We start from the raw sequence: 23,704 nt of genomic DNA, 5'->3' as shown, positions 1-23,704 counted from the left end.
AACAGAGTTTGTGGATAAGGGATTAGATTAATAAAGTTCGGTCCCTGTGTGCATCTACTAGACAAATGATGCACAACTGGAAATCAGACCCTGTGAAAAGTGGAAAGATACAAGCTTTTTCCATTGGAATTGATTTCAAACAGGCCAGAACTTTAGAGGACATTTATTTTTCTCCTCAAGGCAGGACAAGCCTCACCTCCAAAGCTGTAAGCAGGCCAAAGACCCACTACACAGATCTGTGAGCCTTTGTGATGGGAAGAAAAGCATTTTCAAATAAGCTTGAATAAGTTCTTCTTACCATTTTAAGTTCTGTTATCACATAATGTACCATACGGCATGTAATTACACATTAGGGGATATTTCTAAAGGCACAGATAACTGTTAGAACACAGGCACGTGAATTGCTATGACTTTGTGAAGAGTGAGAACTTAAATCTATCAACTGCAGCACTGTAATTTCTTTGGTGCGGGGCTGTTAAATGAACAGTAGCTGATGTGGTGATGGTTTCTTGGTGTCTTCTTACCCCAGGGGACTCTTTGCCTTGGAGTGTTTCCCTGTGAGCACCATGGATGTGGTGTATTTTCTTTAGTGTGAGCCGTGACATGGACAGCTGAAATGCCTGACAGCGGCAAGAGTTGTTTTATTAATGCTGTCCCTGTCAAATATGCCTCTGTTTTGGTAATTAGTCTGGCGTAACAGACTGTGTGCATCTTAAAAGCCAGCATATTTTGACTCTTGGCTCTGACATGAGGCAATCTCCGTAAATCAGCTTTTTTGGTAGACTCCTCTATTGTTGGATGCTAGCGGTAGTAGAAGCAGTTTGCAGTACTTGTGTTTATTTTGGGCTCTCCGCCTTTTCTCAGCAGCCACGAGCAGTCAAACCCTTTCTTTATCTGTCGTGAGAGATTGGAGGCCTAAAGCTATAGTTTTGTGCAGCATCAGGAAGTTCTACATGAGGTACAAGGAGCGTGAATAATCTTTCTGGCATGTGCTCCGGCCGTGGTGGCGGCTCTGCACTGCACCAGACAGGGTCTCAGCCTGCTGCACTGCTGCTGGCACCAGCGCCGTCCCCACGGGCAAACACCCGACGTACAGCTCTAGTAGGGACACCTGTACAGAGTCGATATACTTTTCAGCCTTACCTGAAGAAGGGCAGCAAACTTCCTCTAAGATTTTAAAAATAACCTTTGGAAACTAGCTTTCCAGAATGAGTCACAGCTTGTTATTTAATTGGCCAAAGCCAGCGGTGGGGGTGGCAGTAGCTTTGGCAAATTTGGTCCAGGCAGTCCCCAGCGTAAGGGTGGTTTTCACACTGGGCACGTGGATGAGCAGGACTGGCACAGAAAGGCAGCAGCCTCAGGGTGTGCTTGGAGGCTTTTAGGCTGTTCCAAGGTAAAACTGGGGGATGGGAACCATGTCAAAATGATGTGGGGGAAATGAGCACTGCAGATGTTGGCTTCTATATGAAACCCTTGCTCTCAAACTTGGAAAATTCAATCTGGGGCCTGTTGTTATGGAAGTAATATTTTTGCTGTGATCACGGTTACACAGACCGTGGCATAGGGCAGCTTTCCTGCAGCCAGTACCCACTCCACTAACATCACCATTGTGCAGGCAGTACAGTTTCTCCAAGGAAGAAAATGGAGAGTCTTTAGAGTGCTGTGCTTCAGTTACATCACTAATTATTAGTGTATTATTTCTCAAAGAATCCCACAACTGCCTGCCACCATGCCTCCCACCGCTGCTTCTGCTAAAGGGCCCACTGCAGCAGGTGGGGTTTGCTGGGAAGAGTTTGGCCTGCGAGTCCTTAAAAGTGGCCACCACCACCTTGGAAGGAAATAATAGGGGTGACTTCTCTCTTTTTATTCTGTGCCCAGCTGTCGGGCATGTCAGTGACAGGAAAGGCAGGCATCTGTACTAAGACAGTTAGTGGCAAACATACTTTGTAACATAAAATCCTCGTTCAAAAGTACGTGTTTGCAGCAGGGTGTACGTGGGCCGCATAGGGATGTGCAGGCTGAAGGAGGTTGATGAGCATCGTCCGAGCCACCAGAGGCTCATCTCTGAGAACCCGTAACACATTGAGAAATGGAAGGTGGATGCTCTCCTGCTTCGCACATTTCTCTGGGAAAACCTAGTGCTCCAAGATGTAAATCTGATTTTCAAGTTTTGTGCTGTAGAGGTGGGGTTTTTTTTTGGTTTTTTTGTTTTTGTTTAAAATCATGACTTTTATTCCTGGACAAGATTAACGAACTCTTAATGGGTCAGTCTCACCGGTGAAGTAGCTTTCCTGGTGTGATGAGGGAAAGCAAAGAAATGGCGAGCAGCGATAGGAAGACACCTGCCAGCTTTGAGTCTGGCAGTACTGAGGTCTGTTGGCTGGCAGATCACAGTTCCTTTTCCAGGAAGCCTAGAGGGAAATACAGCTTCTCCTTCTCACAACTACCTTTTCTCCAGCCTTCAGTGGGAGTCTCTGCAATGGTTCTTGGGCTTTAGATGAATGCATTCAGATAGTTAGCTTTCCAAAAATGTAGTGTATGTGAAGAATACATCACTTCAGTGGACTCAGACTCAGCAGCTGAGCATGCTTTGATACAAGGACGTATAGAACAGCAGTATCTGTTAATAGAAGAAGATAATCTGTTTTCTTTCTCCTTACATATGAGATCTCTGCCTAATTAACAGCTGTAATGCTTGCAAAATTTAAGAGCCTTCTGGCTTAGATATTTTTGATATAACATCACTTTTAAAATATTAGTCTCTGGTTCTGTGCATGCTAAACGGGTTACATCCAAAAGACTTCCATCTGGGGAAAAAGGAGGCAATGTACCATTAATAACCCAGCTGCAAACCTCAAATTCTCTGTCCCATACATACACCCAAAAGGCAGAGAACAGAAATTTGAGTGCATCTGTAAGTAATAAAATGTTACCTTCCATGTGTCAGTTACTCCTTGCTCTTCTGAGTTTCAAACAGCCATGACAGCCATCGTAGATGTTACTTCTTCACTGCTTCTCACACCAGCTTTCTTGGCTTCATCCCCATGGCATAAGTCTTCAACATCTTACTCCTAAATCACCCTCACGTAATGGGAGGACTGACTGTAACAGCAGGACTGGAAAAGGGAAATGGGTATGACAGGGCACTTTATACTTGTTTTTTTTTTAATGAAGCCCAACCCTCCTGTTGTCTGAAGATTGTTTTCACTTTTTTGCCATTGTAATTTTGATGAATGGTTTATGCCTTTTGTGAGATGATGAGTCAGAAAAGCTTTTTGCTTTTTTTCCTCTCTCATTTAGTGTTAGAATGAGGTGTTTTTTTAAAATGTTCTGCATGATCTAGATTTATTAAATTAAAAATAATTTAAAATGCAAGCTTTAGTAAAATAAAGACTTTGAGATTTCAAATTCAACTTAGTACAGGTATGGAAATATCATTTAACTAGTACTTAATGGGTGCTAATCTAAACTACATCCATGAAATTAGATTTATGTCAGTGTAGTCAATAACCAGAGAGGAATCAGTGACCATTGGCATGTAGCATGTGAAGTATTTAGGTCACAGGATTTTGCAGCATTATATTCTTGGAATAAAAACGTAAGTGGGATAACAATGATGGACAAGAATGCAATCTCTGTCAGGAGGTAATGAGCAGTTTTTGTGGCTTCAGGGCCAGATTAAAGGACTGATAACAGAGACATCCTTGCCTGGTGTTCCTGCTGTTTTAATAGATCTGAAAGTAAGGCTGTTACATAAAAGTGACATGAGGGCCCTCATTTCAGTTGTTAGCCATAGGAAATAGTCCCTTAAATATTTGGCCTTCCTAATAACTAAAAATAGATTTATGTAGTTAGAATTTGCAGACTTTTTTATTTTTCCCCGTAAGCATATTGAAGTGCTAGTAGAGACCTTTCTGTGTCCAAGCTACTGACAACAGACTTATTTTTCCAACTTATCTTTTGTGAACACCCTGGAAGTAGTCCACGGGCCCCCATGGTTTCCCAGCTGACAAGTGAGAAAACATTTCTAGAGCAAGTAAATTCAAATTTGTTTTTACATACCGTAAAATTGCAAAGCACGGCTTCAGTGCTTGATACTCACTTAAGCTCCATATTTTCATTAACCATCTCTCATTTTTCTAAGCTTAGAGTTTTATTAGAATTATTTTTTAACCCTGTGCATTTTTTGTTAACTGTTGGGCTTTTCTTTTTATTCTTAGCCTTAAGGCAGTTTTCATTCCAAGTAGCCTAAGGCAGCTACGTTCTTCTGAGCAACTGGGAAAAGAGGTGCAAGCTGTGGATGTAGAGAGGGTGACCCTACCCCAAGTCTACTAGCCAGCTGACAAAGAGAGTCTGTTTGGGGACAGTGCAGTGCATTTATCTATGCAAATGCTTGGGGATTTTTAAGCTTGAGTATGCTTCTTTGTGCCTTTGGTTTGAGAGGGTGCTCGTGTCCTGCCTGAGTTCCACTAGACAAGAATTATTCATACTGAAAATAGGCTGAAGCAAGGGGCTGCGGCCAGAGAAGCTGCAGAGCATCTTCCTCAGATGGAGCTTGATGTCTGATCTGAATGCATGTGGAGTTCACTGTACCATATATTTCCCCCTATAGTAAATATTGTACTGGGTCTCTAAGACTGTGGGGAATAGTTTTTGCATTCTGATAGAGTTGTGCCATCCACAATACCAGATATTAAATAATGCTTCACATTGTATCCTTTTCATCCCCAGAATAAAATACAATGGATGCTCAAACTGCTGCAGAAAACTACCCAGGCTTTTTTTCCACTTCTGTTCCTCTGTTTTCAGCTGGTTTAAATCTTGAGAACATCTCAGCATAGCTAGAAATGAAACCTTTTGGCAGCTGGAAAGCCATGATTCATTGAAAGAAAGGGAGTGGATATGATGGTGGGGAGCCTGGCTGACCAGGCGCTTGCAGCTGGGTTGGGTTAGCTGCTCAGCTGTCTTACAAAAACTGAGTCTTTGGAAGAACTATCAGGGATCATTTCTGTTTTCTCTGAGTCCTGTGAAGCTGGAAGGAGCAAGGAAACAGGGTTGTTTGTTTTGGGATGGGGCTTTTTTGGGTTTCATTTGGGTTTTGAAATCTGCTAAATTTGCTTCTGATACAGACAGAAGTGGGAAATCGCCTAGGGAATAAATTGATTGGTAAGTTCATATTTTTATTCAACATTAAAAATTGTGGGCATGGATGTGTGATGCTTCTGTTCTCATGCAGACTGGTTTTTATGCACTAACATTTGCAAATGCAGGCTTTTTCTCAGCTGTTGCCAAATGTTATTGGCAATTTTCATTGTTAGGAAATTTCTCCAAATAGGTCTTGAAATTTTTTTCCGAGCTTGGTGTTGGGTAACATTTATTGCCTCTTATAGCTTTTGAATATTGTATGCTTTTTCTATACTCATGGTCAGCCACCTGCATTTCCTTTTAAATCTGCTTTGTTTTTTCCTGCCTGATATTGCAGAGTGGGTGGTTTTGTACCATCATTGTGGCTGAAAGTAAAACGGGGCAAAGTGGCTTGGCCCATTGTGGCAGCCTGCTGAACAGCAGGATATTTGTCCCGTGACAGGGAGTTGTTTTCCTATATGGAAACGCTCTCAGCTGCGTCTTGATTACAATACCACCTATACACCTACCGACATACTTCAGGCCTTCCTTTGGAGACATCTTTTAAAGGAATTAAGTCATTTGATGGTGACCACACATTGTTTTGAATTTCTGCTTTGGACTGCAGCCAGTTCCAAGCAGACCGTGTGAACTCGCAGCAGCAGATGAGAGCAAGCCTTTTGTAAACCTATCTTAAAAACAGGGCTTTTTTACTACCTCCCCGCCATATTCAAAGCTGCTGTAGCAAGAGTAGACTTTGACCAAGTATTGTGTTGTTTTTCTTTTCCTCTGTAGAAGAAAAACAGGCTAACACTGTTTTAGTTCAGAGCTGTTCAGAGAAGTGTCAGGTACCCCCAGTGCAAAGGTCTTTCACTCTTAAATACTCTGATAGTCAAGATGGCCTTTCTGCTTTCCATAATCCATTTTTATTGTAGATCAAACTGAAGAGCAGTTTTCTGCTGTGAAGAAGCTTAGAACAGGAATCTGTTGCCAACCCCCCCCCCAAAAAAAAAAAAAAAAAAAAAATCACACATCTTCAACAATATTCTTTAGGCCTCTGGGAAAAAATTTACCTCAAAAAGTCAGATGTGGGTGTGGGTCTTTGCATACAGGAGTTATCCCTTTCACAGTTTGCTACCCCTTTAGGAAAGCTACAGTGAATGTTAGATAGAATAAAATGAGCAATCAATGCCGTGCAGTAAAAAGTAAGATGGGAGACCTTGGGACTCAGAATAGCAGGTTTGGGTGCTTAAATGAGATACAGAACAAATGCTTTTTGGTGTAGTATTTTGGTATTCGGCTTCTTGAATTCAAGCTCCATTTGCATCTGTCATACTTTTTCAGCAAGTCCTGGCAAATGGGCATTCACAGAAATGCTGGTAAAAGTAATAGTAGTAATAGCGGCAGGTGCCATCTCGGTCATCGAGGATACATGGCTCCCATAAGGAAGTTTATGCTCTGCTGAGAAAGCACAAGCTGCTGTGGGGGAAGACAGCTTCCAGTCTTTCAAAGCTTGAACTGTCAGTCTAAAAGGATGACTGATACCGTGTTCTAGTATCAGCTCATTTTAGCAGCATCTCTCATTAGTAGGGAAATACTTCTAAAAATGTGGTGAAAGTCACAAGAAGCCAACTTTTTAGCCTGTTGAAGCTACAGCTAAATTTTAGAAGAGATGTGTTCATTTAAAATTGGAGCATCATGTCTGACCAAAATTTTGGAGATTTGCTGTCTGATCCGGCTGGAAGTGTCATAACCCTTAATCAACACTACTGTCTTGGAAACATTTGTATTCTGTAGTCCTAGTTGTTTGTTCTAACTTGTAAAGAGTTTCATGAGGTTTGGCTCAATATATCTCTGAGATGGTTTTTGATACACACTGTTGTTGCTTCCCATGTGAAATCAAATGACAGACTTCACGTAACAGCCTATAGATTTGTATATTTGAGATCTTGACAGAGGGCTTCAGTCCTGGGATTTGCTGCTTTCTTGTTACAGAATCTCTGCAGAGTACATTGCAAATCCTATTTATTCATTCATGCATTTAATGAGATGAAGTGTGATTTGCAGGGGGGCTTGCTTCCTAAAGGTAGGGTGGTTTCTTAGTTTTCATTGTGCAGCCTTGAATTTCTCTTTATGATGTAATTCTTACAAATTTCTTTAACAGCTTAGATGAATGTATTGCATAAACTGAAAGTATAAACTGTTCGGTGTGCCATCATCAACTTTGGAAATAGGAGTGAAGATTAAGAGACTGCTGTGCTAGAGAACTGTTATCTTTTTAACCATTCCTTCTTATCTGTTTTCCAGAGAGCAGATTTGACCTCTGATAAAGATTTATACCTTGACAACAGCTCTGTTGAAGAAGCATCAGGCGTCTATCCAATTGATGATGATGATTATTCTTCTGGGTCAGGTTCAGGTGAGACAACATGTCACAATTTGATTTTAAAAAGCATAAGAAGTAATGCAATTATTTGAGCAAGAGCTGTGCAGTTTTCCTTTGTAAACTGGAGATGTTACTTTCGGTATCACAAGTTCTTGGCGCGCTCTGTTTACAGAGCACTGAGCATCCCTGGGGGCTGAGTTTTAAATATTAACTCTCTGCTCTTTTTCTCTTACTCCTTAGTTGCATCATTTCACAGCGTTATTTTTTCTTTGCTGTCTCTCTGCTTTCCCTCTAGTTTCTGTGTAGTTCTCTCTGGAGTTTAGAAATAAGGATTAGAGAAGGCTTAGTTCTCCCATGACATAATGCTAATTTAGCAGTCTGTAAGAAAACATAGCAGCAGCAATCTTGTTTTCTCTTACATGCATCCAGGTTCACATAAACACGGTATCTCTTCCTTTTTCTTGTTGTTTTAAATTTAGAAGTCTAGATACTGCCAAAACCATGGGTTTTCTCTGAGGTAATTACATCCATACAGTGAATAAAGAAGTTCTTAAGCATAACATACTGAGTTCTCACTCTTAAACACTCATTAGAGACATGTCATGTAGCTAGCTCATAATTTTTCAAAAAGCTGTCAATGAAACCTCATTAATCGTTTCTCTTAGAAAGCTTCTTTGTGAAGTATCTTCTAGACTAGCTGGGAGGCTCCAGCCATTAAAAGCCAAGTGCAGGATTTTATGGTAGTTCTGGAAGAGAGATTTCCTTATTATTGTATTTGTTGAGCTGTTGTGGAAATCCCATTTGTTTCCCAAGTGTGTTACTTATTTGTTATTTCACTTTTTGTAATCTGTCTTTTGATGTTTATACATAGTTGTGGATTTTTGAAGGATGACCCCCTCTTGTAGCACTTTGTTACCTTGTAAGCCACAGCTGAGATTTTTTGGGTGGATTTTTTAGTGTTTCCTGTCTTTTGGTGATTCAAAGATATATTAAATGCAGGTGATATCCTGCATTTTGGGGAATCCTCCAGAGGGGCAAATTGACATTCCAGTGTGATCAGAGGCTTAATTGGACGTTCCTGCTGCAGACTTCTTTGAGGGGAAATTTAACATTTCATTTGAAAAGAAAAAAAAGTTAAATTAACAAGTCATTGATTTCATCCAGTTCCTAGGACTGTCTAAGTAAAATTGTGATCTACAGGAAAATTCTGATCTACAGGAAAATTGCCCTTTCAGTCAGCATCCCATTCTGTCATGTCTTCAGATGCTGGTGACTTTGTAAGCTTCAGGGAAGGAGACAGGTTGACAATAAATAGTGGTATGGAGAATGGTCTGATTTGGGTTTTTTTCCATCCCTCTGTGTAGTCTGGCTGTTTCTAATATGGATGATTCAAAATGCAGCCCTGCTTTTGAAGTGGAAAGGAGTATACAAGAACTGGCTTCAGATTTTATTAACCCATCTCAGTGGTAAAAGTGGAGCCAGAAGGACAGAAACTACCTCTAGACTTCACCAACAGTAATGCACCAACAATTACACCTTGGCTTTCTCTTCTGTTTTCCTGTGCTCAGCCTTGACTGTGGGTGGAAGATAGAGTGTATAATGCACTCTTGCTGCCTCTGGCAGTCTCTTTTTTCTTTCCTACAAGAAAACAGGAAAAGTCTCATGTAGACTTAAGAGTAGCTGGATGCCCCTCCAGAGAGCTCATGTGGCAGTACCTAAATCTACTACTTTTGAACAAAGGAAGAAGTTCAAATAATCTTCCGAGCAATCTGTGGACCCAGTTTTATTCACTTAAAAAAAAGTCTCAGGAGGGAAGCATATTAGGATCCCCTGCACCCTACTCATCCTATACTTACTTCTGTCTCCATTTTATGAAGTAGAAAGTGTCCTGCAGATGTACCACTGATCAATTTTCCTCATATTATGTTGAATGTGTTCCTCTTTACTGCATGCTCAGTGGCGTAGTGTTCCAGCAGGAAGAGCCTTCACACTCAAGAGTGGTTTTCTTGCTATGTGATTCCACTCCAAGCAAACAGATCCAAGATGACAACATGCTGACTCCTTTCCTTGCTATGAAAATTGTTAGCTGCCACCAGGCCTTTGGAGATAAACAGGAATTGTCAGCACCACCATTAATGCCCTTGCAGATCTTCAAGCAGCATTAACATGGACAAATGTCACTGTAGGCATGACATATTTCAAACAAGAAATTGGCTGAGGGCTTATTGTAAGGAGAAAAAAAGGTAATGGTGTTCTTTTTTTCTTTCCTTTCATAGCCGCTTTTAGTCTTCATGTACGTTCAGCTACTGTTGTGCATTTGCCCAAGTGTTCAGTCTGAATCTGTTGGTCAACAGTTTCCAAAGGAGCCATGCCTGCTTCCTGATTGTCCTGTATCAATAGCAGAACGTCTGTAGTGAATTCATTATTCCATTGTTTCCTTCTTACGGTCTCCATCTATGAGGACATGCCTCAGACTGTCATCACTCTTTTTAGTGCTGTTGTTTATATATAGCATAATAATGATAATAACAAAAGAGTAAAAATAGTTTTCCTGCCTATATACAACTTGAAATGCTTTTATAGCTACTGTTACTTTTTCCTCTGGCATCAAAGATCTTTACTGAGCCTTGGTCTTGCAGGTACCTGGAAGTAGCTGCTAAGCAGCACAACTACCCTTACGTTAAGGAAAGGTACCATCTCTGTCAGATTTATCTACAAGTTCTTTAGAAAACTCTGCTTCTTGTGTCTTAAGTTACTCATGGTAGACAAGTCACTGCGGTGTATATATCAGAATCTCATGCAAATTTTTCCTTCTCCTTTTTTTTTCTTCCCCAGCCTAATATTTGTCAGTCAATAGCAGCTTGAGTTGAGGTTGGCTTAGGATGAACTAGGTCTAGACTGACATTGCAGCTGGGGACTATTCTTGGAGGAAATTTATGGTGGTGGGGTTGGAGCTTCTCCAAGAAACACAATGCTCTTGGCTGTTGACTCAACAGGAAGCTGAAGGTACGCTCCGAGGCTGGAAGGCGGTTCAGGAGTCCAGTGGCAGTGTGGCACGGGGCTGGGTGACAGGTGGTGGCATGGCCAGGGGGGCCATGGTTCTGGGCGGGGGGGAATGGGACCGGGGACACACGGGCGCTCTCCCAGGTGCTGAACAGGAGCCAGCAGGAGGGCCATGGCCAACGCTGGGTGCTCCTGGGGTGCTTCCCTTTCTGGGGTGCAGCAGCACAGCAAGGATTCATTTTCCATTTCCTAAGGTTGGACTGACTCATAAGTGTCTTTCGTATTGGCCTGGAGCAAGATCTTCTGTCCACCTGCTATACCAGCCCCAAACATGTCTCGTGACATTGACTGCCTGGTTCTCCAGGTATATTAACATAAAACCCTACTGTGATACTGTTTGAAAGTGTGGGTTTGTGGTGCTGGGCAGAATCTTATATGTCAGTATAGTTAGAATGCTTCCTTTTATTCTTTCTTCAAGTTTTGTTGGGGGAAGTTTCCTTCCTCAGGTGAGAAATATCAGAGACGCAGCATCCTTCCACTGTCTCCATTTATTTCAGCTGCAGTTCCCTGATATGGCACTAGTAATGTTTACAGTGTCGTCTCTTGCCTAACACTATGTTGATTAAAGGTTGCATTGGGGACTTTTCATGTGAATGGGAGTGAGATAAGCCAGCTAAAAATGTGTTATTCTGGTAGGTGTCACATGGATCGTAGAGATGGAAGGTGTGAAAGAGATGGTGGGTATGTGTGTGCCCACCTTAAGACAAGTTTGTGATGGTAGTATTCCCAGAGTGTGATGTGCAACAGCAAATAATCGTGATGACAAAAGATAGGGTGAAATGATTGGATTTGTTTGGTAGGAAGAATCAGTCACGGGCTGCTTTGCAAGTAAGAGTGCTAGCTACCATGGGCTTTTTGTAGTATACAATAACTTAAGCTGTCACAGTCTTGATTTCCTGACAAGTTTCCTCAAGCCCTAAGACTGTGAAAGAGCATTTGTGTTTCCATTATCCAAGAGGCAGGTAATAGATACATCACTGAGAGCTACAATGGATATTTCCAACAGTACAGCACAATTTAGAGCTATTTTGACCACTATGAAGACAGCAATTGGGCATCCTGAAGAAGTTGCAGTGGATAAGACAGTGTGTGATGGTCGAGAGCTCTCAACTCTTTACCACAGAGATGGCTATGAGTTTCATTACTGCAGAGATTTTTTTGGTGCCCTCATTAACAGGGCAGTATCTATTTGTAGAGGGACTCATGGCAGTTAATACCCAGCACCGCCACCCAAGCTAGCCAAATCCAGAAAACATCTAAAGAGACAGTAATACTTTCAAGAGGAAGAGGTTAAGCTCTTATATTCCAACCATTTCACAGTATTCATCTTAACAACCTATTTGGAAGTTATGCTCATGACATAGACTCTATAGTTTATATTTCCAGTCTTATTTGGATTCAGGGAGGGAGGTGGGTTTCTTTTTTTTTTTTTTGCCTTTTAGGGAAAATGATACTATGTGGAATGCTATTGCTGTGTTCTGGAGAGCATTAGAGAGGTTTTTTGATCCTTCAGTCCTATTTACAAGTAATTCTGAGAACACTACTGTTAGTAGTGCCTTCCCCTTGTTTAGACCTACTCCATGCCAAGCGGAGACCTGTCTAGATAAAGCTAATTAGAAAGCAGGAGCTGTGGGGGTGTGTCTGAGCCAGTACCCAAGTCAGGCCTAAATGACAGGTGCCCTGATGTTTTTGGATTTGTCGGGATTCCCCTGAGGCCATACAGAAGAGGAGCTGGGTACTTTTAGTGCAAACCTAGCAACTAGTTCAGGAGTTAGATTAGTCATCCATTTATTGAGAGACCAGAGGTTTGCATCCTTTCTAGCCAGTGAGGTTCAGACCTGTAACACTCACCATTTTATCTGGCAGACACAACTGTTGCCTGAAGCAAAGGTGGCATTTAAGGACTTGAAGGAGCAATTGTGATTAAGTGGGATTTATCATTTCATAAAAAGAAGAAAATAAAAGTTCTCTGTTCTCAAAGTGTGTTTTATCAGATCTCTAATCTGATCATCAATTTTAATTTCCTTGACTGTGAAAGTCTTGTGTAATTTGGAGGAACTTTGGAAGGTAAAGCAGGCTGAGATATCCATTGGGCCTTTATTTCTCAAAGAAAACTCTTGAGGCAAAGCCAGAAAAATTTTCCTGTTGGATGCCTTTCCTCATCTCTCTTTTGAAGCAGGATGTTGGTTTTTTGATCTTTGAGTAGCATTTCAAGAAAATACCCGATTCTTGTTGTGAGGTCTTTATTCTGGAGGCTGCACTGTAAGTTTGCTATCTCTGACGGTTTTTCCAGTATTATTCCATGCCGGTAGCTTGAACGTAGTACTTTTTTTCATGATTCCAAGTTTTCTTTTCTAGAGTAAGAAATAGTTTTCCTTTCAATGCCAAATGTATAGAATTCTTGATCGTGGGTTCAAAATGTCTTTATTGCACTTGTATTTTCAACCTGTTTTATTTCTCTATAAAAATTCGATAAGAAGTCAGTTTGGAATGAGTGAGTCATACTATTCTGTTGTAAGAGGATATATTTTTATTTGTTAGGAATTACTCTCATGCACATTTGCTGGATTTATTACCCAGTAGTTACTTGGATAATCGGTGTCTGTAATGAGCAGAACACATTGAGATTCCTAAGGAGTGGTCCAAGAATAGGTTGATTCTTTTCCTCTTTCAGGCCTTGCAGTAATTTAGTCTCTTGTCTGTGTCTTCTTCCTTCCAGTATCACTACAGGATATTTATTAGACATGTCCATTATCTTATTCTAAAGAAGCCTTCATACTCCAGCAGGGCTTTGAATGTAGAGGAAATTAAATTTAAGGTCATCTTTAGGGAGTTTTCTGTCTTCTTACTCTTTATTTCAAAAGGAAAAGGCTTCTGAATTATGTGGAGTTTAAAAACACATGAATTCCTGGTGACTGAAACATAAAGAAATAGCAGTCTTCCTGCAGATAGAAACTACTTGGGTTTTTATGTTTGAGGGTTTAATGGATTTGCTGTAGAGGAGAGATTTTGTTGATGAAGCACTGTGTTACAGGGAAAACCTGGTCAGTTCATGTAGTTTAAGTCAAGTCCAGATAAAGAAGTTGATTGATTGATGATATGCCATTAACTGGCAATCATTGAACTGTACTTTTGAGCTTAATATCAGCAATACAACAGATAACTTTAATACGAGCCACTTAAAAAATGTTTAACATCCAACTACAAATTTCGACCCCCCTTTCTGTACCTGATCCCAACATGCGCCATACACAAGATTTGTGCACACACACGCACACACACACACACACACACAGACAGACACACACCCCTCTCGCAAGCCGTGGGGGTGTGCTAGCTCTCCTCGTCTGGATGTTCAGGACCCTCTGCCCACACCCCTCTGCTGTGGGAGACACAGGTGTTCCCCGCCCCTTGTGATCCTGGGGCCCCACCACCTCCTGCCACCCCCAGGAGGTGACCCTGCACTGCCAGGGTGGGGGTTCCAGGGGTGCCCCCATGGTGGCTGTGGGGGAGTGGGAGGTGGCTGCTGGGGGCACCCACAGGGTGGGGGTGGTGCTGCCAAGCCCCAGCAGAGCACAGGGGCATGTCAGGCAGGGTCACAGCAGCCCTGATGCTGCTCCTGCTCCAGAGGTTACAAGTGTTTATGCTTTTTTCATACTTCTTTTCAGGCTGGCTACTTCTCTTTCAAAAACACTGAGGTAATTTCCTGCTTCCTCTTTCATAGGGTCACTTGGGGCACACTGTTTGCACTCGCACCTTTATCTTAGGCATTGTCATCTAAACCATTTCCCTAAGGTGGGCTGCGCAAGCACCCCTACCTTGGTGTCATAACAAAAAACGTAATTAGTCTGGAAGAATTTCACAGGTCAATGAAATGTCACCTCTTTTGTTTCCAGGTGCTGAAGAAGATGAGGATAGTGCAGTGATAACAACATCCAGAACGCTTCCAAAGTTACCGACAACTAGTGATGCATCTAGGGCTGAGACCACCACGGTGAAAATGCAGACCAAGGTGCCTGCACAAACAAAGGTGTGTGGCTGGAGAGCAATACCATTTGAAATGGTTCTGCTGTACCCCATTGATGGCTTGATATTAACTTTGATTTATATGGATTAAAAAGCCCCCCCAAACTTTAATGAATGCTACTGCAGCCTGTTGAATACAGAGCTGCTCAGTTTCATTTCTACTAGAAAGTCTACATAGGGACGTCTGGCTTTCACACAAAAGAAGAGAGATGCAAAAAACAGTATCTCATGATACACAAGATAGTTTCTCATGATACCTTTGAGTCTGAGCTGTACCTTTTTTAAGTCTCTCAAAGAGTTATTAAAAAATGCTGCATGAAACTTCCTTTCTCAAAGGAGAGTGTTGTGTGGTTTGGCTGTAGTTTGAATACTTGCCAGGTTCCATTAGTATTTCACTGTTTCCTTCTACTACCATAGGTGATACTTAAGTTACCCTCAAAGGTGTTCTGAATATAACATACCTGACATGCTAATTTCAGATTTGTTATTTCATTCAGAGGCTGTTATTCTGATAAACACAGGCAATACTTAACAGCTGTTCGCTAAATGCGCTTTTGGGGGTTTAAACTTGCTGATAGTGTTTTTCATTCCAACATTGTGATGACAGATAGGTCCAGTTACAATGCCTAGCATAGCTTTCTACGGTCAAAAAGCTTCCTGTGTGTGTTTGTCGGTATTGTGGAGTATGCACATGGAGCCACAGCTTTGTGGCTGCCCGTGATGGGCAGTGACAGTGACTGTGCCGACTTATGGTGCGCCCTGTTTGTAAGTGACGCTGTTTTCTTTTTTGTGCCACAGTCACCTGAAGAAATTGATAAAGAGGAAAGGCCCGAGACGGGTGCCAAGAAGAAGAGTGATGAGCCAGGGGATGACACCGACGTGTTCACCGAGAAGCATTCAGAAAACCTCTTCCAGAGAACAGAAGTTCTGGCAGGTGAGGCAGTGTTTGCCAAAGTCTATCTCACCAGAAATATCACAGAAAACAGAGGGGATCCATATTAAATAGTGCAAACTCAGCATTTGTGTTTTCTTGGTAGATTCTTAAACACATTCGTAGTGGGTAGCCAGTGGTTGATTTGATGAGAATGAAATGGATGTCTTCTGGAGTTATTTAATCGTGAAGTCGGTTGCAAATTGATTTGATGCCCACAAGCTGAATACTGCTTGCTGACTATCTGCAGCTTCAACAGCTCAGACAGGGAGTTGCAATTTGGATTGATGCTTATAGTGCAGAAATGTATTTCTTACCCACACTCCAAGAGCACATCGCTGTCTGGTCCATCCTGTGCAGATGGACCCTGCGTGGGAGGAGCTCACGGCAGGGGTGGGTGGATGAGTGGACAGAGAGGGATGGACGAGCACTGCCCTTAGGATACAGTGGGTCTACTTCCATGCATAACCTAGGGAGGCACAGGCTGGCCACCCATGTTTTCACTGCATGTGAGTTTTTTTGTTATAAGAACAGTGTTTATGGGTATACTTTTCCCCCATGTCCTTGGAAGGGCTGTTGGGAGGCATGAAAGTCAGTTTTGGACTGCATCTTCCTGTAAGCATGAAAATGTGAAGTAGCCTAGATATCCATATCAGTGGAAGCATGTGGGTTTGCTCTTGAAGTCTAGTTGGAGTTGATACTTCCTACACATTCACAAATGCATGATGAATATAATGCCTCCGTTCCTACAGCTCCATGAAATGTTCTCTCCTATTACTCATCAAAAGAAAATTCATTTCAGTCTAGGTCAGAGTGAAAACTGATGGAGAAAAGAGAAAACTCATTTCTTAGCCAGTGTAACAAAATAGTTCTTTTAAGGCGGAAAATGTTAACTGTTGAAAATGAGTTTGAAAGAAACTTAAATGTTATTATTGTAAATTAAGACAACTTTATGCTCTGGCAGTATTGGTGGCTTTCTAATTGAGGATTTGGAAAACTTTTAATAACCTTTTTAGAACTGTGGGTTGTTGGATCACTGACTTGTAGGTGGAATGCCCTTTTAAATGATTGCCTTCATAAACACAAACAGGCTTTCTGAGAATATATTTCAGGGTACTAATAATCAAGACAGTTGCATAACTTGAAAATAATGACGGACTGATAGTGTGAGATGAAGAAGAAACATGATGCTAAACTTGTTTTTCTGGCATATTGTGAATCTTTGTTTCTTTGATTACAGCTGTTATTGCTGGTGGAGTTATTGGTTTTCTTTTCGCAATCTTCCTTATCCTGCTGCTGGTATATCGCATGAGAAAGAAGGATGAAGGCAGTTACGACCTTGGTGAACGTAAACCATCCTGTGCTGCCTATCAAAAGGCACCTACTAAGGAGTTTTACGCATGAAATTCCTATTTAGTGTCTCTATTTATGAGATCACTGAACTTTTTTAAATAAAGCTTTTGCATAGAATAATGAAGATTTTTTTTTTTGTTTTTCATTAAAGAGCCATTACGGCACCTTTATGATAAAATCCCATTGTATTTAAAACTTTCCATGTATTCCTTTAAAAATGTAAAATTAAAACTTAACATTTGCAGTGTTCTGTGAATAACAGTGGCAAAGCATTATTTTATAAAACCATTGATGTTCACTGAATCATTTTTAAAACTTTATGCATAAATATAAAATAATGAAAATTATTGTTTTATCCTATGGTTCAATGAAAGTTGTTTAATTTTTGTCGGCATGTCTCAGATTGATCTTACAAGTTAGTTCTTATTTCATTAATTTATCTGTTTCCACAAAATGCCTTTTTGTAGTTGTCATGGTGCAATTTGTCTTCAGATAATTCAGATAACAGTAACTTTTAGTGTAAATGTAATTTTTCAGCTATGTAAACTTTAACCTCCACTTTGTATAAATTTGTGTCAGGATATCAATTTTACACTTTGCATTGTTTCTCAGCGTACCTGTAGCTTCAGTGAGATTTGTAACAGCAAATTAATGTGTAAAATTGGATTATTACTACAAACTGTATAGTCGTATTCTTACTAAACAAATCTCCTGTGAGGAAGATTTGGAGTAAGCTACTGACAAACCTAAGCAAACCCAAAGACTCTAACAGTATTTTGAGAAGTTGCTGCAGATTTCTATGGCCACTGTATTTGTTAATTATTTGCAATCTGAAGGTACAAGTAGGGGTTTAAATTTTTGTTCTTTAAAAATGCATTTAAGTTGTAAACGTCTTTTAAAGCCTTTGAAGTGCCTATGATTATATGTGACTTGTCGCAGACTGGTGTTAATGAGTATATAACAGTAAAAGAAAATGTTGGTATTTTATAAGCACAGACAATTCTAATGGTAACTTTTGTAGTCCTACATGGATAGACATAATTGTAATTTGGGAACATAAACACTACTGAATAAATCATGTGGCCTAATACTGAGAATTCCATTGTGATATACTTTTGTATGCTTTTCATTTTATGTCTACATGCTTATGTTTTAATGTCACAGAATACAACTATTAGCTCTTCAAAATCCAGACCAAAAAAAAAAAAAAAAAAAAAAAAAAAAAGCCTGTTGATCATGCTGATCCTTGGACCAGATGTATTGCTGAAGTGGTGGAGAAAAGCAGGAATGTTTAAGTCTTGCATCTGGTGTATGAGTTATGAGTCTTTTGACCTTTGCATAATATTTAATGGCAGTATTGACACAGACCTATTCTTCCTGCAAATGTTGTTTTCCGTACTGTAAAATTCAAAGGAGTACCTGGGTTCATTTATTGTGTATATTGGTTTTTGATTTGTTGTTTGGGTTTGTTTTTTCCCCATCCTTTTGGAGAATTTGGGTTTATTCTACTCGGACTCCGGCAGAAGAGTTGACAAGTGGAATATCTTCATAGAGAAGAAAGAAATATTCCGAGTAGAAGAGAAAAGGCTTTGTTGCTTAGACCTCAGATAGGTGTTGGATAGAGGGACACATGGAGAAGACGATAGTCTGCCTCCTTATATTATGCTTTGTAACAGACAAATGGCTTCGTCTTCTGCTCTGTTAACCTCCTCATTTTTTATTTTTGAGATTTCCAAACTGTAGGTGTTCAGGATGTCAAGCTGAACTGCTTCTCAGAAATGGCAATGTATTGTAAATAAGATCTGGTAGCTCTTCAGATAAGAGTTGCGTAACTTGTATTTGTTGCTGTCCCAAGTTCAGTGGTCATTTAGGAACAAACAAATGCTATCCTGTGCTAAAATATTTAATATATTGCTTTTTAAATTACTTATACTTACTGGCAAGTTTTTCAAAGCCATAAAAGTTCAACAAGTAAAAACAGGGTAAGAATTTAACAGGTATATCTTATTGTGCAATATTTAGTGAAATTCAATTAGTAAAATAACTGCTTGAAATAACTGTGCCAAGAAAAGAAAATTTCTGGCAAATGCTGTGCCACTGCTGTAAAATAAAGCATTTGTTAAAGTGCCAAAATAAAGTCTACCATGCCTAAACTAATACTTTATTTGTACAGTCTGACATCCAGTTTTTTGAAGCCCACTTCGCTTAAGGTAGTAGATCTGAATTTTCTTTAAGGATGCAATGAATATCACTGTAAGTATAGCTGTAAATATTAAACACCAGATAAATTGTCTCCTCCTTCTTCAGCAAATTGATATTAAGAAGCTGTTTTCTTTTTATTTATATAGGTTAGACTCTGCCTCTATACTTAACGTACAGGACACTTTATCCAACGCAGACACTAGTAATTATGCAGGCTACCAAATATTACGCTTGTCTGGTTCTTCCTGCATCTGCTTACAGGCAGAAGCGATGGTAAAGTTTCAGCTCTATTTCACCACTCGCCTTTCTTTCCCCTACACTTCCATTATCTGCTCTGTTACATGCAGGAGAGGTTTAATGCTTCAGCTATGTACACGGACTTAAAGTATCACAGTGCTCCCACCCTCCCTAACTAAAACCTGAAACTTCTTCAGCATGCAGTAGGCGTGATGGTAGCATTTATCATCTCGTGATCTCTTTGCCTTTCTGTTTTCAGTGCCAAACCATGCTATTAGGGAAAAATTCTATCAGAGCTATCATCTCAATTGTAATCTTCGGTTCAGTTTTCATCGGTCTCAAAACCGGGCTGATGCAGACACCTGGCTTCCAGCAATGCTGTTCAGAAGAAATCGGCAGCTGAATATACATCTCTCATGTGAGGCTCCCTAGCATGAGTTGGTCTTTGGTTTTGCTTCTCTTTTGTTCTCCGCTTCCTGGATGTGTTTCTAGCAATGCTCTGGCTACTCATGGATGTTGCTGGGCAGCTGGGAGTCTTGGTGCCAGGCTGTGGATGCTGCGCTGCCTGCCTGCAGCTAGCCAGCAGCATCTGTACCTCTGGGATGGCTTTTCCTAGAGACCTCTGGCTCTTCTCTGCTGGAGACACTGTACCAGCTCTGAAAGTCCTCCACGACCTGATACACAAGGCATTTCCTTGTGATTGATGAGCTCCACTGTTTATCAAAATGCCAGTCTGCTTTCATTCACCCTGACTTATAAATGGTTATTTCCTCTTAGATTCTTTGCAAATGAAGGCCAACGCAAGTAATGTAATGCTTATGTTAAAAGAAGTCTCTCGCCTTTGCTTTATTCATAGAAAAATAACTTCAGAGGTTGAGTTCCTGGTGCTTCTGCTTGCCAGCTTTACAAGTGAGTTTGGGATCATGTTTACAGGCTGCATAGGCAGCTTTTTCTTCACTTTGAGCGTTGCACTTCATTGAATTAAGACAAATTAAATTAAAACCAAAACTGTCCTCTTGTATCTCCTAATAAGAGAATAGCTTATTTGTAACTTTGGCTAGTTGTTCTTTCGTTCTTTTGGAGCCATGTATTGAAATGATGGTGGAGTGCTGTTTTAAATTACAGATACTATTTTTAAGCAACATATGGAATACAGGAAACTTTTGTAAGCAAATAAGTATCCAGATAAACATTAAACAAAAACTGTTGGTGTGAGATGATCAAAGTATGCTGAATATTATATTCTTTGCTCAAGTAAGCTGTTGTGGTTTAACACCAGCTGGCAACTAAGTACCACCCAGCTGCTACCTCACTCTCCCACTTCTGGTGGGATGGGGAGGAGAATCGGAAACAGGTAAAACTTGTGGGTTGAAATAAGAAAAAATTAATAATTGAAGTGTAATAATACTTATAAAAAGAACAAAATCCAAGGAAAAAACAATTGTTGCCCAATACAATTGCTTGCCACCTGCTGACCGATGCCCAGCCAGTCCCCCAGCAGTGATTAGCAGCCCGTGGCCAGCTCCTCCCAGTTTATATACTGAGCATGATTATCTGTGGTATGGAACATCCCTGTGGCTAGTTCGGGTCAGCTGCCCTGGCTCTGCTCCCTCCCGGCTCCTTGTGCACCTCCCCACCGGCAAAGCATGGGGAACTTGGCGAGTCCTTAATGTAGAGTAAGCTCTACTTAGCAACAACTGAAACATCAGTGTGTTATCAACATTGTTCTCATACTAAATCCAAAACACAGCAGCTACTAAGAAGAAAATTAACTCAGCCAAAACCAGGACATAAACAAACAACAAGGGAAAAGGAATTTGAGAGGGAAAAGATCTCTTAAGGAAACTATTACTCTTACAGATGGAAATAATACAGCAATTCTTTTTAAACTTGCAATCAGTTGTATTTGTTGCTTAGCCCTTGCTTAATCAAACTGACATCATTTCCTTTAAGGAATTTGCAATATTGTTCTCTATTTTTAATGAGCTTTAATATTAATTTTGTCAAATTTAAGCTCTTGCCTGTGTATCACAGGGCTCTGAACCTTAGTGTGAAAATTCTGTGCTGTAAATTTTTAGAGCAATGCTTTTCCAAAACGTTCTTCAGGCTGAGGAAGCATGACTTTGCTGCACAGTTTGTCTGAGAGAAGATACAGCAAGTATCCCCCTCCCGGGCATGCCTTCTGGTCCTGGGATGATTCGTGGCTGAAGCCGAAGAGCGGTTTTACGAAGGAACTGGAGCAGGAGAGGGGGACGCTGACATGTGCATTTCATTTCCTCCTGACTGGGCTGACCAGGCGCTGGGTTCAGCTGTGTGGGTGGGAGTGGGGGAGATGTAACCCAACCCTGCCAGTGGAAAAGATGCTTTGCTGAGATTTCTTCCCCAGTGAAGTAAGCTGTGTATTTTTTTGCCTTGAAAACAAACAAATGATAAAACTTAAGCTCAGTAGAGCTAGAAATGGAAACATGGGCTCCTGCCCTGACCCTTGTGAACCAATTTCAAATGTGTATCGGATGTGCAGAGTAGCTGCTCACGTGGGTGGAAATCTGAATAATGCTCTGTGCACTCACAGTATGTGAGCTTGGTTTCTGGCAGGGAGGTGTGGGGGCAGGGAGGGGAGGGAGGGCGGTGGGACAGGGCCTGTGTAGAGCTACAGGCATTAATTTGGGGTGAGTGGAAGGAAGGCAGGAGGAGAAGCTGCCCTGACAGACCCATGTTTTCCACTGAAGTTGCAAGGCATTTTGTTTTCCCGAGCTGTGCCATCGCACTGAATTCACTCTTAACGGAGAGGATCTGTAGTCAAGAGAGTGGGCAGGTGTTGGTGTCACATCCTGAGAGACGCTCTTGGTTGCACACAGCTTCCCAGCGCATCCGAGATCTGTGCTGCCTGTTGCAGCGGCTGCCAGTGGCTTTGCAGAGGAGCTGCTGCAGCAAAACGGGCCGCAGACCCGCAGGGGTGACCCCGCACGCCTGCTGCTGCCCACGGGAGGTGCCGGGAGGGTGGCAGGAGGCAGCAGTTAGGGTGCTGCATTGCAATTGGAAGGGTCTGGGCTGTCCGTAGGAGGTGGGAAGAAATGGATGAGATGCAGCCAGGGCTTTGCAGTTGAGATGTGCCATTGTGTATTGAAGCAACTTTTTGTTTCTTTTCTGTGCTTGGGAGATGTCAAGTTTTCACCGCCCCTAACTCCTTCGATAGCAAATGTGTTTATGGTGTAGCCTGCACAGCTCTCAAGTTTTTTAATTCATGTTGCAGCTTAAAATCTGTGCTGTAGTTGGGCTGGGGCGGAGGGCCGCTGTCTCTCATGACTGAAGGTCAGGTCCAAAGAATTCCTCCAGCCTGGCAGTTCAGCCCTGGCCTGGAGTGAGAGGAAGCAGGAATGCTTGTGAAAAACTTCCAGAAAAATATTGCAAAACCTGTAATAGTTTGTTGAAAATAAACAGAGCCCAAGTTCTCTGTAGGGGGTGACTTTAATTCATTTAGATTTCTTCTGGGGCATTATGCAATGTTTTTCCCATGGATCTTTTGTTGATTTGTTGAATGCAGAGGAAGCTTCTGATTTTTTTTCCTCTTTTAAATCCAAGCACTGACGTATAAGGAACAATAATCCCACCAGACAAGCTACTTGAAGCTTATCTTGTGGTGGGAAACTAAGCTCAGTGGAGGAAAAAGTTCTGTGTCCTAGTTACCCACCCACCTTGTACGGCCATATGTGGTCCCAGAGTCTAAAAAAAGTTTGGTGCCCATTTTCATGAGTTCCTGTGGTGGAACAGGAGCTTTCTCTAAACACTCTGGCTCCCCAGAGGATACCAAACAGAAATGCAGGCTTACTTTTTGATGTTTCTGTGTCATAACCCATAATACTAGCGCTCATCTTCTTCCTACTCCCCTCTCTAAATATAGCGGCAGGAGAGTAGTCAAAAACCGTCACACTAACCAGTACTGAAAGAATGTAAAACAGTTCAAAGTTCAGTTTTCATCACTCGTCCCTATAATTTTCGTTACCACAGAGCTAAGAGAAAAGTCTCTTGTGAAAGGAAGAGAAGTGGAGCATGTGCTTCCTTCTGTACCAGCCCACAGTGCCAGCTGAGTTAATGCTGACTTGGGGAAAAACTTCCTCTTGGGAAGGAACAGCTTTTGGGGCCAAGTCTCAGATGGCTGAGGGCATGGCTTACCTCCTGCTCAGACCGACAAGCTTGAATGAAGGACCTGACCTTGACCCGGTGCCTCACTGCCAGGCTAGCGGCTGTGTCACCTTCGTGGTGGTGAGGCAAGGCTTCAGGAGCAGTTCTAGTAAATCTTCATTATCTGAGCTCCATCCTGTAGGAAAACCTTCCCTGAGAATCACAGTCAGCTTAAATTGTTAACTACAATCAAAGCAGTA

General features: G+C 41.4%; 1 protein-coding gene across 2 annotated transcripts in view; it reads left to right on the top strand.

Moving 5' to 3' along the window:
- SDC2 (syndecan 2) overlaps positions 1–19,042 on the top strand; it is a 60,600-nt gene extending 41,558 nt beyond the window's left edge. Inside the window, exons 1-5 of one of the 2 annotated variants that reach the window (XM_037382071.1) lie at positions 51–3,133; positions 7,432–7,543; positions 14,470–14,603; positions 15,398–15,533; positions 16,771–19,042. In XM_037382071.1, the coding sequence (XP_037237968.1) occupies positions 2,996–3,133; positions 7,432–7,543; positions 14,470–14,603; positions 15,398–15,533; positions 16,771–16,934 (684 nt within the window). In that variant the 5' untranslated portion in view covers positions 51–2,995 and the 3' untranslated portion in view covers positions 16,935–19,042. Of the gene's footprint in view, positions 1–50; positions 3,134–7,431; positions 7,544–14,469; positions 14,604–15,397; positions 15,534–16,770 lie in introns of those variants that run through there. The other variant, XM_037382072.1, reaches the window with a different exon arrangement.
- The last annotated feature ends 4,662 nt before the right edge of the window (positions 19,043–23,704 follow it).

This window comes from Falco rusticolus, chromosome 3 (assembly GCF_015220075.1).
Source record: "Falco rusticolus isolate bFalRus1 chromosome 3, bFalRus1.pri, whole genome shotgun sequence".
NCBI lineage: Eukaryota > Metazoa > Chordata > Aves > Falconiformes > Falconidae > Falco > Falco rusticolus.
Note: the sequence above shows the minus strand (reverse complement) of the source record. Positions and strands in the feature narration are given on the sequence as shown.